Genomic DNA, 17670 nt, shown 5'->3' on the forward strand with positions numbered 1-17670 from the left:
CCACACCCCACTGCCGTCGCCATATTTAATTGGTCCGCTACCCCTGCCCGGTTCGCGCGGCCTCTTCCATCTTTCCCTATTCCCTTCTCCCTTCTTCCTTTTCGACGAGCCAACTCTCCCCCCCCCCGCCGCTCTTTCTTCCAGCGAGAACCCCCATAAACAGGGTTCTTCGCCTATGGTCAATCGGAACTCGCAAACTCGCAAACTCGCAAACTCGCAAACTCGCAAACTCGAAAACTCGCAACTCGCGCGAGTCGTACTCGTGGTCGGTGGTATCGTCGTGGACACCACCGCCACCGCCACCGTATCGAGAGGGCAGAACAAACTCCCAACTTTGAATCTAGGAACGAGGAACAACGACTCGATGTTCCGACGTTATTCAATGAAAATTATAAGTCTTCCTTATTAAAAAAATCGTGCAACTCTCGCGCGGCTATTTCATCGAACGTACGTTATCGGCAACTTGGAGTCGAGAATTCGAGATCGCGTCGGACTAGCGTAACTCCGACTGCTAAACTCCATTTGGAAATCTATCCGTCGCGACACGCACTGCCCGTTCCTGCAAATTGGATCTTCCTTATTTCCTCGACTCTAGGTTGATTTCTTTATCGAAATATCGTACGAAACCGTTACCAAGACTCTCGATGGTCGCAACCAAACGGTGCAGCAAAAATTCGATAGATATCGCTTCTTCTTTTTCTTCCGGATACCTGAAAAGAACACGCGCGCGCACATACCACTCGAATACACGCACACACACACACTCTCTCTCTCTCTCTCGATCTCGCGAGCGCGCGCTCCATTCTTCTTGCACACAAGGGAGAAAGAAAATTGTGCTAAAAGTGAATACAAATTTATTTACTCCTGATGTTACGATATTCCCCAGATGTTCATGACAAATTCATATCGTTGCGTATAGTGTGCGCCTTAACCGTTGAAAAGTCTTGTATGCGTACAACGATCAGAAATTGCTAACAAATAATTGGTCTATGCATGCTCCGTATATTCGCTAGAAAGTGGCGTCGAATCGATATCAAGAAACAATTAACAAGATATCGAAATATTCGGATCGGATGTAAACATTGTTCGAACGAAGTAACTCCTACGTGAATTTCGAATGGCTATACGTCTCTATTACGCGTTTCTCGATCGAACGAACGACCGTGTTTTAAAACGATCGTACAGTAACGGTATAGTACGAACTAATCGTCGTCTACGTACATAATATGCGATCTTTCCGGTTATATATCTTCTCGGTCCGCGTTCTCTCCATCCGACGACGAAATGGAACGAAACCTCTCTCGGATTCATCGTAAAATACCCGATAAGCGATCGATGCCCGTGACCGAATCAACGGACACGGTCCCGCGTCGTCGCTTCGCGAGGCCCGGAGAACGATTCTCCCCGTCTTCGATAGGTCTTTAGCGGTCGTTTCTTAAAAAAGAAAATCCGTGGACAGGAACGAAGAATCCAACGCGATACACATTTATATATTTATCGCATGCCATGACAAGTTTTCTCGTCGCGGAGAAGAATTTTCGACTGGAAACGGCTAATGGTCAGCGATGAGATCAGCGACGAGATCAGCGTACACCAACGTCGATTAAGCTTAATCGTTATCGCGAGATCGTAGCAGAGGTTGGCCAACAAATTCTCAAGAAACTTTCAACCACGGTTTATTCCAGAATAAGTTACTCGCCGTTCCATCGAAGACACTATCCGCAACGGTGCAGTTTTCGAACGATTCGATCGAACGTGGTCGAGGTCGAATCGCTTCCAACGTATAACCGCTCGGCCAACGGGTATACTACGCGTGTACGTACGCGTACGCGCGAAATTAGTCGAACATAGACAAAAGTTCCTCCTCCATCGATCGCAAAACTATATCGATCGGTCGACGATCGAATACGATGACGGAACGCGTTAAACGGTTTTATCGCGAACCGTAAAAGCCACAAAAGGGAAGGTAATCACGCTTCGTCCAGCCGGAAGCGTCGAAACGATGACAGCCGCTATCGATATTCGTTGTACCTAATTAGAATTAGAATTAGAATTAGAATTAGAATTAGAATTAGAATCGGAATTAGAATTAAAAAGTGAACGAACGCGCGCGTTCGATCGATGCCGAAACATCCGAAAAGATTCGACGTTGCGCGTATATCGAATCGTTGCACCCGATATTTACGGGTTTTCCGTAAATTTACAGTCCCGAAGATACCTTACGTACGCAACAGTTTACTCTTTATCCTAGATATCGGTATCCATGGTCGCCTTGGGTGAAATCTGTCGCTTCTCGCGCAGCAACCCGACCAGCTTCCTTCCGTGGTTGGAAATATTTATCGGATCGAGCCAGCTTTATCGTTGGAACGGTAAAAATTGTATAAAATCTTTCAAGATCTCTTCGATGTTACGCCAACAACCCGAGGAAAGTACGTGTTCGAACGTTCGAGCGAAACGCGCCAACGATTCGCTGCCTCGACGTAGCTATTTTATAACGCGAACACATTTTCGAATTGCAGGGGTTCGTACTTTCCCGACGACGACGAACGCGATGGAACGAAGACAAAGATGAAAACTCGCGATCGACGATCGTGCGTGCGCGCTCGCTTTCGTCGTATTTCGTTTAAAAACTGGATCCGTCGGATCGCGCGACACGAAACGCTGGAAAACGTTGATCGTACTTGCTCGACGATCAATCAAAAGAAACACGTTTTCGTTATGATTTTTATGTGCACGCCAACAACGCGTGTTACACCTGGAACGATGTATAATTACAGTCGACAATAAATACACATGTACAAATTGAAAATACTTTACACTTAAATACTGTTTCCTCGAATACTCTAAAGCGAGAAGACGCTAACTTACTTTCTACGGATTGTACAATTCGTTTTCGCCGTAACGCCGTAACGCGTAGAAAGTATTCGTCGATAAAATAAACCTATTTGCAATTAGGTACAGTTTACCGTACGACGATACGTTTCCATCGAATTCGGAAAGTTACGTTCAAATTTAGTATTCAGCGAATATGATATTCGATGAAAATAATAATATGCTTCGATTGCACCGAGACGAAAATCGATCGAACGAAAGACGATTGGTCGACATGCCCAAAACACGCCCAAAAAGGTTAGCCGAAATCATTTCCAGCGTAGACGGAAAAGGAAGAAGATCCCTTTTCTATTGTTATCGACGGTCATCGACCGTTATCGAACGTTATCGACCGTTATCGATCGTTATCGATCGTTATCGATCGTTATCGATCGTTATCGATCGTTATCGAGTGCTGCGGTACAAAGCCCTGCTCCATCGGAAAGACAAATACACATGTGCGGCCAATGCGGTTGCTAATGTTAACGAGTCGCGTATTCGATGCGCGTAGCGTACGAACGGTTCGAACACGATGGATTCGAACATTCTGTGCGAGCATGTGTGTACGCGAATCGTTGAGACCGGGATCGCGCGAGCCTTGAATTCGCGCAATGTTGCGGCGTTGCGTTTGCATACAGCGTTTGCATAACCACGTCGTGGATGTAGCGCGACGCAACGTTGACGTTGACGTTGACTTCGACTTCGACTTCGGCTTCGACCGACAATCGCCAACCACGACGCGCATAAAACAATCGCGCGTGGCGAGAAACTCGCGACGCGCAACGTTGCAAAAATTCGATGCTCGCGCGATCGCGGTCTAAAAGTTCGTGTAAGCTGTAAATCAAACGAACGAGAAAAGAAACAAACGAACCAAAGAGACGAACGAAATAGAAGAAAGCAATGATCGTGATCTGCGCGACTACTTACATACGTTGGAAGTAATTATCGCATCCGAGGAAGTCGCTATACGGAACGAACTATCCGGGTATGAACTTTTTACAAGTACTCCCGATTATCTCGTTTCGTTTCGGTTTCAACGATCTGCAATTAGTAAATTCATTTAAAAAACGTTGTTTTACCCCTACCGCTCAGAATCGCTAGACCCGATTAAGAATTCAAAAATTAGAAATAATTACAAATCGATCGTCGCAACGATACCAATTTCACTCTCGTTCGGTCTACTTTAAACCTTTTACATGTCCAAACGGCAACAGGACCTTTATAGTTTCAATCGAAGACTTTCGATACGAAATTTCATGAAAGCGAAGTTTCGACGACGCAACTTTGTCGAGATCAGTTTTTTAGATTAAAATTTCTTTAAAGATTATTCGACGTTCGCTCTTCGAAGCTTTCGAAGCTTTTTAATACCTCGAATATTTAAATGGAAGAACGACGCGATAGAAAATCAACAATTTTGTAAAAGGTTAATGCTTAATTTTTTGCCAATAGTGGAAAACCATCGAGCAATTGAAATTTTATTCGCGCGCAAGTTTGTCGACGCGAACCATCGAAAGCAACACTCCCACTTTCGCTGCATTTGCCCCCCCCCCCCTGGCTCATTCATTCCCTTTCTCTCTAGTTCTAGGTAAGAATACCGCGCGCTATCGAATTCGAACGCGTTGGTTTCTCTCTTTTTTGTATTTTTTTTGTTTTCGTTTTGCCATTCTAATCGGAGTAATACGCTACTGCAATTCACATTTCCAAGTATCTAGGCTCTACATTGTTACAGGAAAGAAAACAAGAACACGTTTCGTTAGCTTATAAAAGACGACGCTGGGTCGTAGATTCCCTGTCCGACAGACGCGTTCGCTCTATTCGATATACAATTCCTCGAATGGAATTACATTCGATTTTAAATTACAAAAAATACACAGAATGCGTAATACGTATAAAAACAGTCGTACGCGTCGCATAGTTGTATCGATCTATACGTATATAGAAATTCCTCGATTGGAATCAGACTTCGGAATGAAATGTCTCGATGGCTTCGTTAAAAGATCATGGAATCGATGAAAGACGAGAAACATGTATATTCGATCGATAAAAAAGTTCTACAAATTTTTGTATCGCGTATCGATGTTAATAAATAATTCGTCGAAACTAATATTGAAATATTAAAACGTCGATTCCGCGGTAAGACTGATTGCAACGAAGATTCGATTCGGTCGGACGATTCTATATCGCGTTACCAACGACCACCAGATTATATCTAATATAATGGCTATATGCGTTAATATATCACGGGCTAGCGATTATACTCGTAACTAAAACCATAGTACAGCGAACCCCCGTATAAAACGGCCTGGCCCGAAACACGGCTAGAACATCGAGGAAATTGCCGTCCAAATGCCGATACGACGCGGCACTTTTTCTCAAGGAAGCACGATAAAATTCGAGGAAGAGCTCTACGAACATTTTTAAACGCGTACCCTTCCTACCCCCCCCCCCCCCGATACAGCGAAAGATTAAAACCAACAACGATATAAAATGAACCACCGACGTGGAACAAAAGTTAACGTTCGCGTATATTACGTTTCGTTCGTTACTAATTCTTCCAATGTATGCGCTTTTTACAGTTACGGAAACAAATGGCCTATTAGTTCTTCGAACCTAACATTATTTGTTGCACTATCCGTTAATTTGGCATAACACGGTTGTTGCAAAGAATATAAAACTTCCATGTTATACGGGGGTTATCTATAATCGTTATTTCTATGCGTTTTTTTCCGATTTATTTACTATGTGCGTACTCGTCATTCTTCTTCCGCCCCTTGCCACCCCCCTGTCTTGTTCGCCGCTCTCCTTCCCTAACTCCCTCTCCTACCGTTCTCTGTCTCTCTCTCTCTCTCTTCTATCTTTCTTCGGCGAAAGCATTTATTGCAAACTAAAAGAATCCACTTGGCTCTGACAATGGAGTGCTCATGTTCATCGGTAATTAGCTGCCTAACGTCTGGGTATACGTGGTATTTTATACCTCTGGAGAGTTTGGTGTAGTCGCGTTGATATGATCCTGTAAACAAATTCTGAGATCCCGCTCGTCCAGTTCGCTTTCAGTGTCAACACTAAAGCTCCTCACGCTTTGACTACCGCGACCTGTCCAACGTTGCTTCCAGCTTTCTAGCCTCATGACCTATGACACACAAAAAATATCAAAATATTACTCGCCAAATCTTTCTATACACTGCAATTATATAGATATTATTATACATTATTGTTCAACGATAAAGTATCCCTTATGCTGTTTCCTAAAAGATAATACTTATCTAACGAACGCGTTTATACGGTTCATCAAATTTTGTTTTCGTTGTAAAAGAAGCAGATAAATTCTGTAAAAATGATTACAGACGTTTGTAAAAGTTATTCAACTTTCAATCTTTTCGAAGGTGATGAAATTGCCTTCTATTTATCTTAAATACGAGAGGTCTATGACAAACTTGAATGTTTGGCGAGATGAGCAAAGCGAATATCATGCTCGTTAAGCTTGTATGTACGGTAATTTACACAAAGAAGCACAACAAGAATACAATATCGTAACGTTTTGTATCCTCGGTTTTCTATCGGATGCAATACAAGAGACACTGGATAGACGCTTGTTGCTGCTATAGCCCCATTCGAAGATCGAATTAAACAGTTATTCCGTAATAACTGTAATGTCTGCGAAAATATCGAAACAAACCATTTGACACGATATCGGAATATTATGCTTATGATTTCACCGAATAACATGCATCGGTGAACCAATGATTAGTTAATGCATCAGTTGTCATTTGATTCGGCAACATTCGACAAATGCCTTCTTTCGCAAATATTTTCGGTCCGTCAACCATTCCGGTGTATAATAAAACACTTGAATTGCTTGTTCTATAATGGCCGATCGAACAACAACAAATAAGAAATGCAGGTAAATTTTCCATCGTACACATGCGTCGATGTAAAGAAATTCCGTGTACTCGCGTCCGAGTTTGCCGTTTAAAAACCAACACCGCGATATGTAATTATATATACATGTTATATACAAGTAACTTAAACATTATAATGAATTCTAATTCAAAATGATCAACGTTTAAACCATTCTTCTTTAGGAGAAACGGTCACTCGAAATAAGTCGTTGAATCGGTTAGGGAAGTTCTACCGAAAACTTCATAGACGATCATAGCGATACACAGCTGATGCAACGTTATACCCCAATCCTATTACAAAATATGTACAAAACTACACACCGAGAAACTTTTTCTCGGTTAACACCGGTTCGCACCGAGGTCATGCTACATACATATATATATATATATATGAATGATAAAGTAATGCTTACAGATGAGTAAAGACTTACTCGAGCCAGCGCCAAGGCTCAGTCTCCGGGCTGGTGATTGGCGTAGGGAACTAAGGAGACAGAGATAACACAGCAATAGAGGGTTAGTTTTATAAACACCATTAGTTTCTGTGTGTTAGTGTCTGGTACCTTCACACAATAAGAATTCGATTATTTCATGGAAATAATCAAGCTCGAACGATGCCACACCACATTGTCTCTCTTCCATCGAACTCTGCTCGCGTTGGAATTCGTTCGACAGCGCGTTACCATATAAAATCACTAATATCTTTGAAGGTGTACATCCCCGATCTGTGTACTTGGGTTTTCCTTTATTCGAGTATTCCACCGAATCGCAACGTTACAATCGCATTCTAGAATTTTTCTCCGTGCTGTGCTAACTCTCGACACATCTAACAGAGTATCCTCGAAGCACAATTCATACGATAAGTATCAAGCTTGACTAACTGTGATTACGGTACGTGGAGTAACGAAACAAATATATGTATGTAGAATAAGTTCTATGTTATTCTGGCGCCCTCAAAGATACAAGCTTTCTTTTTGTTCGCAACAAGGATGACTCACGTTATTGCAAGTGCAGAAACAGTATTTAATTAGCAGGTACCGAAATTACGTTTAACACATTAAATGTGAAGCAACTCGACACCTAAAATTTATATTTTACATTGCAGAAAAGACATAACAAGCTGTGAATGCAACCTATCGTAGAACCTACGAGTCGTAATTCATAAACGCATAAATTATATAAACGCAAACAAATTAAGGGTGGACCAAGACAAATACATGATGAAACACGATGAATTCTTAATGTGTACAGGTACCTCTGCGAAAACATGTCGGTTGTTTACGTGTTAGATAAGAACAGGCTGTGTTACGTGTTGCTATTTGGTTATTTGGTAAGAAACGTTAGAAGTATGCACTGTAAACGATAACATTTAGATTATTGGTAAGTTGTTCGTCTCGATGATCGGAGGAATCAATTTTACGAAGTTCGTTCTTTCGAATCTATCATCGGATAGATTTCTCTGGAAGTTTTTAACAATGTAAAAACTAATCTAAAGCAAAATACTATTTTTCAGCGTGACAACATTACATTGCAGTAAGAGGTGCAATTTGTGCAAAACCAATTTGTGAGTCACAGTAACACAAAAGCATAAATCATAATTTCACTTATTTTACATGTTGTGATGTCGGATGCATCGATGCGCATCTAGTAAAACACAGTTAGAAGAAGAATGCGATATTGATATACACAGTATATTGATATATATATATATATACACATACATGTTCTTTGAATGTTATTTGCTGATTAAACCCTTGTTGTACCGTTGACGAGTCTAACTCGTGATGGAGATTTCTAGCAATAACATATTACGTATTAACGTTATTCCGACTTGAAAGAACGGAAACACGCGATAAATATAGATTTTCTTTTTCTTTTTCTTTTTCTTTTTCTCCTAAGAAATTATCGCAATCGGAAAAATATACGTACGACAAGGGGTTAACAGATTCAGGGTATTCGCGTTAATAATGAAACACATTAACGAGTTAATCGATTCGAAAACATGAATCAATGGTGCATCGGTTACAGCAAAAATACTGTTCGTTCGTCAAAAACCTGGCCTTTTCGAATAAGATAACTTAGGTTGTAACGATTGTATAGAGTTTCTGTAGGCAAACGTATATGTGAAACGTATGAGAATATGGAGCGATGGAAAAATCATAAGTCAAGACCGTACATCGCGAACCATCGATTAGAATTATGTACTTCTAATCCCAAGTGTGCGCAAGTCTTTATAATTACGTCCATCTACAAGCATCGAAATCTACCAACTCGCAGCTCGCAGCAAATTCCAATAATAATTGGACTTTAAGCTTTTTCGACGTAATCGTATACCTACGTTTCCATGGTCTACCACAATTACTTTTCTAGCGTTAATGTATTCTTGATACTTTTATTCATTTGTTCTGTAAATAATGCGAATTCTTTTATCGTGTTCTTTATCATGATATTCGCATTACTTATGGAGCGATCGATGCGAACGGAAGGAACCGAATCGGTATCGTCAACGATTGCAAACGTGTACGAACAATTCCATGAGAAACTAATTATACTTGCGCATAATTGAAAGCATTCGTAATTCTTATACATAGTTTATTTCGAAGATGGAAAAGTCGAAACTCTTCGAGATGGACACGAATTCAGTTAAAGACAAAGACTCTTTGAACTTGAAATAAGAAAAATAATCTTCGTTTCGATGAAAAAACAAAATTCTTTTAGTTTTCGACCCTATAAATTTGCAATCACCCCTTACTGCAACTGTCTCGTTAAATATCAATGCTTTCATTGATGCAGCACAGACGATGGTCCTACTATGGTTTCCACATACCTCAGCTTTTAATTCTGCAACTTTATCCTGCAATTCTCTTACTCTCTCGCTGTCGTCCAAATTATTCCTAAGCTCACCCTCGGCATGCATTTCTTCGTTCTACACAGAATAAACATAATAAACAGAACGATAAATAGGCACACCGTAAACATGATAAACATAATAAAGATAACGCGGATAAAAAAGACTATTGGTCCCTCCCGGAAGGCAACGTGCGCAAACGTTAATGAAAAATAACGAATACGCGATACCTTTAATTCGAGAATGGATATTTTCTGGGTGAGTTCGGCCACTTGTTGCGCATGTTCCGCATCGCGTATCCTCGCCATCATAGCTTCATCTTTCATCTTTGACTCCAGATCGGAATACTTGTGTTGTTGCTCCCTCAATTTGGCAGTAAGCTCCTTTTCTCTAGCTAAAGCAGACTCCAGCTCTTCCTTGACCTGTTTCCCTCCTTCGTCTTGCCGACGAAGCTGGTTCGTGGCTACCTGTACTTGAGTCTCGAGCTCCATCACTTTCAACCGAAGTTCCTTCACCTCCGTCAAGGCTTCCATTTCCCGAATCCTGGTTGTCATTAAATCTTCCTCAAACTTTTGCACTTCGTGGCCCCTATTCTCCCAAAATAGAAGCTTCTTCGGAGTGGAATCCGAAGCAGGCGCTGTTTGAGCCGAACGATGCTCTTGCAAATGCCTTTGCCAGGCAGCACTCAACTCCACAACTCTTTGACGAAGGTCCTAACAAATTTCTTCCATTAAGATAAGTCTCGTTAAGCGTTATTTCAGTCGTACGAAAATAAGAGAACGACGGTAAGAGAATAAAGAAAGAGTAAAATTGTAGGAGAAGCAAAAAGAAAGAACTATAATACTACCTTCAAAGAGAGATTAGCTTCCGCTTCCCTCAGCTTCACGGCGATTAATTCCTCCTGCAAGTGGGCAACCGAATTGTCCGGTGTAGTTTCGCGCAACGTCTTCTTATCTTCCTCCAGTTCCTGTATTCTTGATCTGAGCTCCCTTATCGTCGCATCGTTCTCCGCTTCGTGCAGTCTGACTCTAACCAATTCCTCTTGCAAACACTGTATCATTTCTTCTTTTTGAGATAATGCCTCCTGCTTCGATAAAATTTCATCGAGAGACGATTGCTTGGAATTGACATTCTCCTCCAGCAACAACGACAGCGATCGTAATTCCTCGTGGGCCTGCTCGAGCTGATGACTGGTCTCCAAGTGCGTATGTCGGAGTGCTGCCAACTCCCTTTGCACAACGAACGTAGTTTCTTCTTCTTCCGCGCGGGAAACTTGCCCCCGGACCAATCGATCCGCCAGTTCCGCAGACTCAGCCTCGAGAAGTTCGGTTCTTTGCCTGAGTAACCTGTTTTCCGCTCTGAGCCTACGAAGTTCGACCATCTCTTCTTGCTCCTTCATTTTCAAAACGGTATAGTCTTTCTCTAACTTCTTCATTCTTTTCGGATTGATCTTCATGCTATAGGCAAGATTCATGAGTCCATCGGGGTCTTTCTCGGCTTTTCCGGGTAATTGTTTCTGGAAAAACTGCACGCCGGGAAGCCGATTAATATTTTGATGGCGAGCAGAGAGGCGGTAAGCGGAAACCGAGAAATCGAAAAATTCCAGAAAGTAAGATACACCATGTCGTGTCGTGTTACCTTCAACATGCCCTCCATATCCAAGCTCAATAGATCTTCCTTGCCTAAGTGCAACATGGCCAGCGCAATTTTGAAAATAATTTCCATGCCTTCGGATAGAAACACGTCAAAAATGCGGCAGGCCAGCGGTAGGCTCAGCGCTGTGGTGAAAAGCGTAAGGAACCAAGACGATGCGTACATAGAAGTATGAAAACCTTGAGCCATAAAATGAGCGTGTAACTCGGGATGCGTGTCAGCAACTAAATGTTCTAGCTGATACATGCACACCCCTAACTCGGCCATACTCGGCTTGAACATATCTCGCAAACGATACTCTTGCATAAGCGCTACCAGTACAGCGAAAGCTTCCTCTTCCGGCATTTGCTGTAACAACAGATCGAATACCTATTTATATTCGGAACAACGACAACGTAACCGGATGTCCATTCTTTAAAAGTTTTCCATATTCTTTGATATCCCTGTCTCGTGTCAAGTATTAAAGTGTACCTGCATGAGGAGCAATCCTACAATAAATCCCGAACCTTGACAGTATCCAACTTCACGATCGTGAAGACTGTACGCTTTCATAACGTTAAACAGACTTTCTTGGCCAAGCCCGTCTTTCTCCTTAAAAAAGTCATGCTCGGGATACGTTCTGGCTATGTCCCTTCTGATTATCCTCTCGCACGCCGACGTGGCTTTGATATATTCGGCAAATTGCTTTTTAACAGGAGAGTCGTGAGCACCGCTTAACAGTTGCCAAACGATACCTCTGCAATTGCGAACACGGGTCAGTCGTCGGTCAGATTGCTCTATCGAAATTTCAAATTTCAAATTTGTCCGGTCGAAGCTTATACGTCTAAAGAGATTGAAATATTCTCGCAGGTCCTAGGTAATTTCAACTATTCGAGAAAGATTTATTACCTAAAGTGGTGAGGTATTCCCTGACGTACTAACTCTTTGACAAACTCTTTCCTCTTCTTCCAATGATAATCCCAATCTGCGACGATGTGACCCCACAGAGTCCATGTATTTTCTTCACCATCGACCGTAGCGTGGCGTCGAGGCGCAGCATCGCCGTTCCCTCCGCTGCCCCCCGACGCCACGGACACCTGCGATGTGTCGGAACCTTTCCTACTGTGATTGCTCTGTAGCGAGTTCAACGATTTTGCACCCGATTCGATAAGCCTGTTATCAATTACACACGAAATCGTTCAAATTCTTGCTAGCCCGTATCACAAATACGTATAATGTAAATATTTTCATTCCGCTTATTTTGCCAAATGCCATATTGGGCTGTACGTTTACGATACCATCGCGTCGTAAAAGTACATCCGGTATACTCTATCAATTTCACCCGTTTATCGTACACATTCTATGCCTTTGTCAAGATTCACAATGGCACAAACTAACACACGAAGCTGATTTACTAAATCGAAGCCAATAGTACACGTTAAAGGTATACGGTTCAAACTAATTAGAGGAACAAGCTAAAAGTTCGTGTGGTAGCATATACGTACTGTGTGGCACTTGTCTAGTAAAAAATTAACACGCTTACAGCTACATGCTACTCGATTTACCGTAAAATGACCCTCTAATAGGTTTCACTTTATAACAAACATAATAGTAATAAAATAATGAATAAAAACGCTAATATATAAAAATAAAATAAAATAAATAATATATATTAATAATAATATATGTATATATATATATATATTATTATTAATGCACATGCAGCCATGAACACAGAGGTTGATTAGCATGATAATTAACCTATTGGCTTCCTCCAGTTTAGCTAATAGAGCCAGCTCGTCGATAGATATTTCCTGCGTCGCGGTTATCCTATCTTCCTCGGATGAAACTGGTGGTAAACTGGGAAGTATTTTGCTAGCCTGGTTCTTGCTCTGAGCGATCCGATGGACAGTGGTGCATAAACACAACACGCTCATCACCTGCGGTCCATAACGCGATTCACCGACGCCGGTTCCCTGATTCTCTTGGACCCTGAAAAGAATCGGTCATTTATTAGATTATTTTCGCAAACCTATTAGAAAAGAAAAAAGAAAGTCCGCGACAAAATGATTTCTCGCGCGATGCGTTTCCAAGTTATTCGTACATATTGCTACGCGATCGAAAATATATATGTAAGAGAGAAAATGAACGATACAAAGCGAGAGGACGATAGAACGACGAGTGATAGGAGCTCGACCAAAGTTTGAACACGCTCGCGCTCTTCGACCCCCAACGAATTTCAAAAGTCTCGATGAACGTTCGTTACGCAGTCCTCCTCTTCAACCCCCACCAGCCGTCTTTCCTTTCTCTCTTAACGCTGTTCGAAGTTCGTTAAACCTCAATTAACGTGTTCATTCTACCTTTTCGGCGTTTTATTTCGTGTCCATCGCGCTGCCGCCGGTGCCAGCAAGCCACGAAGAACCATCGAGAAATTTCTTCTCGATCGCTCCCGAAACTTTCGATGACGAAGAACCGATCGGATTCGGACGGCGGGTCCCTCCTTCCAAGATTACACTCGATTCGTACATAAACGATCGTTACGCGTCGCGGTCCGTCACACTCTTGCAATTTTCTGCGAAACTATTTCGAATTCCGTGGAGAGATGATACACATACGTACACATCCCAATGTCGTTCGACTTTTCCTGCGCGCAGTTTTTAACTGAATTTTCGAAATCGATGCACAAATAATTGCAGCATTTCTGAAATTGAAACTTCCGAAGTTCTAATGCTCGCGAAACACGCGCGACCAGCGTCGAAATTTTAATAACGTCTGTTATCGACATTTTTAACACATTTTTGTCATCGGTATAGAGAAACGTTTAGATTCGAACGGTACCAAACGTACTCGAATGCAAAACAAACGACGAAAGTTCGAGAAGAAAACCAAGCAATTAGCGCGTGCGAATGAATTGGTAAACGAAAGAGTAGGCGAGGGAGTGCAGGCGCGAAACATTCGGGACAATACGCCATACGTTATACTACAGGGTACACCGGGCGCACGAGATAGGATAATTTACATTTCTTGGTAGCCTGAATCGCTGTGGAATATATAACGCGTCGGACGTCCGCACGCGAACGACAACACGGATCAACGAACCCCTGAACTTGATCAAATATAGTAATATTACACAAACTATTGCATAATACTCTCGAGCGAGTTATATTCGATGCGTCCCCTTTTCGAATTCGATGCGCGGTTAGCGCCACGATTCAACCAAGTCGCGCTACGGCCATGCGTGCATGATTTTATTTTCATTATTTCTCTCTTTTTTTCTTACTTATCGTTATAGTTAGAAAGTTAGAATCATCCAAGTTCTCACGCTCTACATTCGCTCTGACACATTTCGTAGCGTACGATGTCTCAGGCTCCCACGTACGAACGATCTCGTATAAAATGTAACAGTTCCAGAATTTCTCTGCCGAACGAAACGAACCACAACGCCTTTCATCGAATGGGATACCCGCCCCCCCCCCCCCGCTTTTCACATCGTTCGAATATCTTTCAAAATTTTAACGTTTGCCAAATGTTTGGTCACTCGATGATCACCCGACTTTACAGGGCGGTAGAGAGGCAACGAAAGAAATTCAAAATTCCTTTGTTAGTTTAAGCAACGAACGAGGAATCCGATTATCGTTGTTATCGGAGAATACTTATGGTCCGTATCGAACGGTCTAGGACGATCGAAACAACGAAGGTGAAGAGGTTATGTCGTTCACCCCGTAATTAGGGAATAATTAGAAAAGACAATTACTCGAGTAGTTGTTTCTTCTTTTCTAAAGAAATTAGCACAGAATATGTTTTCGATCGAGTTACGGGTTGTTTAGGTGTTTAGGAGATCGTCGAACTGGGAATCACGATATCACGGATAACGATCGATCCTCAAAATTTGAGAAAACGCGATCGTTCGACAAGGGCCACCGATCGATCGGCCAATAGACGTTGATATTCGATCGTTTCTTTCTCTATTAATCGACACGATATGCTCGTGTCAAACGCGTAGGTACGAACTGGAAAGTACGAAATACGAAATGATTTGAGGGTCGATGGAGCCCGCGCAGGCCAGGACACTCCACATGCGCACCGACCTCTCTTTCCTCTAACAGGTAAATAAAAGGACGAGTCCGAGAGCAAGAGTCTTATTTCCTGACGAAGGCGACGCGAGAGATCGAGAGAAAAGGAAGCTTTCGTTCGCTATCCTCTATAAAATACCTGTCAACGAATCGCATAAAATAAGGGAAATCCGAGAAAGTCGAGAGGAGACTGAACATCGGCAACGGCTACTTATTTACGATGGAACTAAAATCAATCTTTTCGTTCTCAGCACGGAAAAGGAAAGAAAATGAAAAGAGAAGAAGCGCGGAAAATATCGAATCGCGAAAGCTCCGATTGCATATTTCATCGAAATAATGTTCGTTTTATGGCTCGTATCTACATATTCTCGTTAATTCGATTAGGAGAGACTGGTGCGCGCGACAGTTTTTTCCGCGCTCATTACAATACGGTCTTCGTAATTGTTCCGTAGCGAGGAACGAGGAGAACGACGGATCGCTTTACCGTTACGATTACACAACGAGTGGCGCGGAGCGGGCGGCGGACACCACGTATGCTTTGAATGCGTATGCGTAGACGTGGAAAGCAATCGTTGAAACGCGTGCGTGAACAAAGCGATCGAAATGAAAAAGCGGGGTAGTGTACCGTGTCGCGGAACGCGATCATTTTAAAACATTCCCGCGATTTTCGTGACGAAAATTCCATTTTCTCCCTATACGTTTCACACGTCGTTTCCACATCACCGATCGCTCGCAACTTTCAGGATATCGCTGAATCGCGACATTTAACATTTCAATACAATTGCTATTCGATTAAACTATTTCATCAAATTCGAACAGTATATTCTACCAATTATCAAGGTTACCATTAAAGAAACGTTACAAGTATAAAAACCGTAGTTGTATAACAACGTTTCTGCCGGTAACACGGTCGAATCGTAAATCATGTAACTATTATCGGCTCATAGTTGTACACGTAGATTCTACAGAGTCGCAGAATGGATACGGAAGAGAAATTCGATTATGTACGTCTAAATTTGGTTTCTTGTCCGATAAACCAGAACTAGAGCGTTGTACACTTTATAAGAATGATACGTTGGAATTTCTATAAAATCAATGTTAACGAGAACGAGGCTATTAGAAATTTCTTTTAGAAGGTGCTCCTTTTCGACTGCACGAAAGGAATGGATCGTTTCAGCATTTATCTAGATAAATTTGTACAAGTTTCGCAAGCTCTAACGTAGCTTGGACAACTATGGAATATGTGTTCTTACGCGGTGAAATAAATATATACATTTTCTACGTAACGTGCTGTCGAAAACATTAAAATATAAAACCAAACTCGTACCGTCTCTAATCTGCGTGCTTTTAAAGAGAAAAATCGCTTGGCATAGCATACGTTTACGGACACAGCGAAACATACGTATGTATGTATGTAGAAAGAAAGAATCGAGGAGAAATTTTAATGTTTTTGGTAGAGACGAGATTAAAGACGACATTTAAATGCTGTTTCTTTCTTAGAAATATTTCTATAATCGTCTACGATGTTATATTAGTTTCTAGTTTTATTTCGTTTCAAAGTAAATTGAAATACCCACACAGGATTTTCGAAAGATACTTCTATACTGAGAGAAATAAATATTTTCAACGTGACATCATTAATCGTTCTCGCGTACGTAATCTGTCGTTTCACGACGCATTTCACTGGAACGAAACGTATATTTGGCAACGATATATTGTAAATCGAGAAATTAGAACACGAACGTTCGGTAACAGGTGCTTAACAATATACGACGACGGAAAAGGAAAACTGTCAGATGGGCGCTTGCCCGTATCAACGAATTGTCAGACTACCGAATTACCAACGACACAATCTCTTTCTAATATGTACTAAAACTGCTGGAATAGACTTACTTTCGGCTCGACTAATATTCCATACGACCTCCGACGCGAATGAATCACGCACAGCGTTAAAACATTAAGGTTTTCATTCGGAACGCCGCTTCCAGCCGCTTCGTTGTTCGTGTGCAACGAGCAGGCACATACGCGGCTGTCACCACTCACCAACTTAAAATTGTCATCACGGACGGATAGATCTGTCCGCACTGTTGCCAACATTGCGATAACGATAACTAACGATAACCAGCACCGGCATGGAACACGCGAATAGCGCTTATTATCAGTTTGCAAAATATTCGACCGTAGAGAGAGATTTTCCTCGACTTTGTTCTAATAAAAAGCTATTCGTATCATTCGTATCCTTCAGAAATATAGAAATCAACATTTCTTTCTCATAATTAGGGCACGTTTTCAACACTCCGTGTTATGACATCTGTATGCACGATGTACGCATGTATACATATTGTTCTCA

The 17670-nt window shown here is 41.8% G+C and overlaps 1 protein-coding gene and 2 long non-coding RNA genes across 12 annotated transcripts; 2 read left to right on the forward strand and 1 right to left on the reverse strand.

Moving 5' to 3' along the window:
- Window positions 1-837: 837 nt before the first annotated feature.
- On the reverse strand, window positions 838-17400 carry Evi5 (ecotropic viral integration site 5). 10 transcript variants are annotated; one of them, XR_013033035.1, is made up of 12 exons: window positions 13608-14679; window positions 13009-13239; window positions 12157-12420; window positions 11740-12004; window positions 11254-11616; window positions 10463-11140; window positions 9846-10328; window positions 9595-9693; window positions 5846-6001; window positions 3799-3912; window positions 2228-2353; window positions 838-2031 (listed from the first exon to the last, which is right to left on the reverse strand). XR_013033035.1 is itself a non-coding variant. In XM_033465796.2 (11 exons), exons 2-11 carry the CDS (start codon window positions 13670-13672, stop codon window positions 3868-3870), a joined length of 2649 nt encoding a protein of 882 aa, XP_033321687.1. In that variant the 5' UTR covers window positions 13673-13948; window positions 15002-15277; the 3' UTR covers window positions 838-3867. The 10 variants fall into 10 exon arrangements, 6 of the variants coding, with proteins under 6 accessions (XP_033321687.1, XP_033321688.1, XP_033321689.1 ...); XR_004489665.2 differs by lacking the exon at window positions 2228-2353; XR_004489664.2 differs by having other exon boundaries at window positions 838-2353.
- On the forward strand, window positions 7376-9564 carry LOC143260639 (uncharacterized). The gene is made up of 2 exons (XR_013034914.1): window positions 7376-7801; window positions 7873-9564. It is a non-coding gene; the product is annotated as an uncharacterized LOC143260639 (long non-coding RNA).
- Window positions 15428-16606, forward strand: LOC143260646 (uncharacterized). The gene is made up of 2 exons (XR_013034927.1): window positions 15428-16324; window positions 16454-16606. It is a non-coding gene; the product is annotated as an uncharacterized LOC143260646 (long non-coding RNA).
- Window positions 17401-17670: the final 270 nt, after the last annotated feature.

This window comes from Megalopta genalis, chromosome 1, assembly GCF_051020955.1.
Source record: "Megalopta genalis isolate 19385.01 chromosome 1, iyMegGena1_principal, whole genome shotgun sequence".
NCBI classification, from domain to species: Eukaryota; Metazoa; Arthropoda; class Insecta; order Hymenoptera; family Halictidae; genus Megalopta; species Megalopta genalis.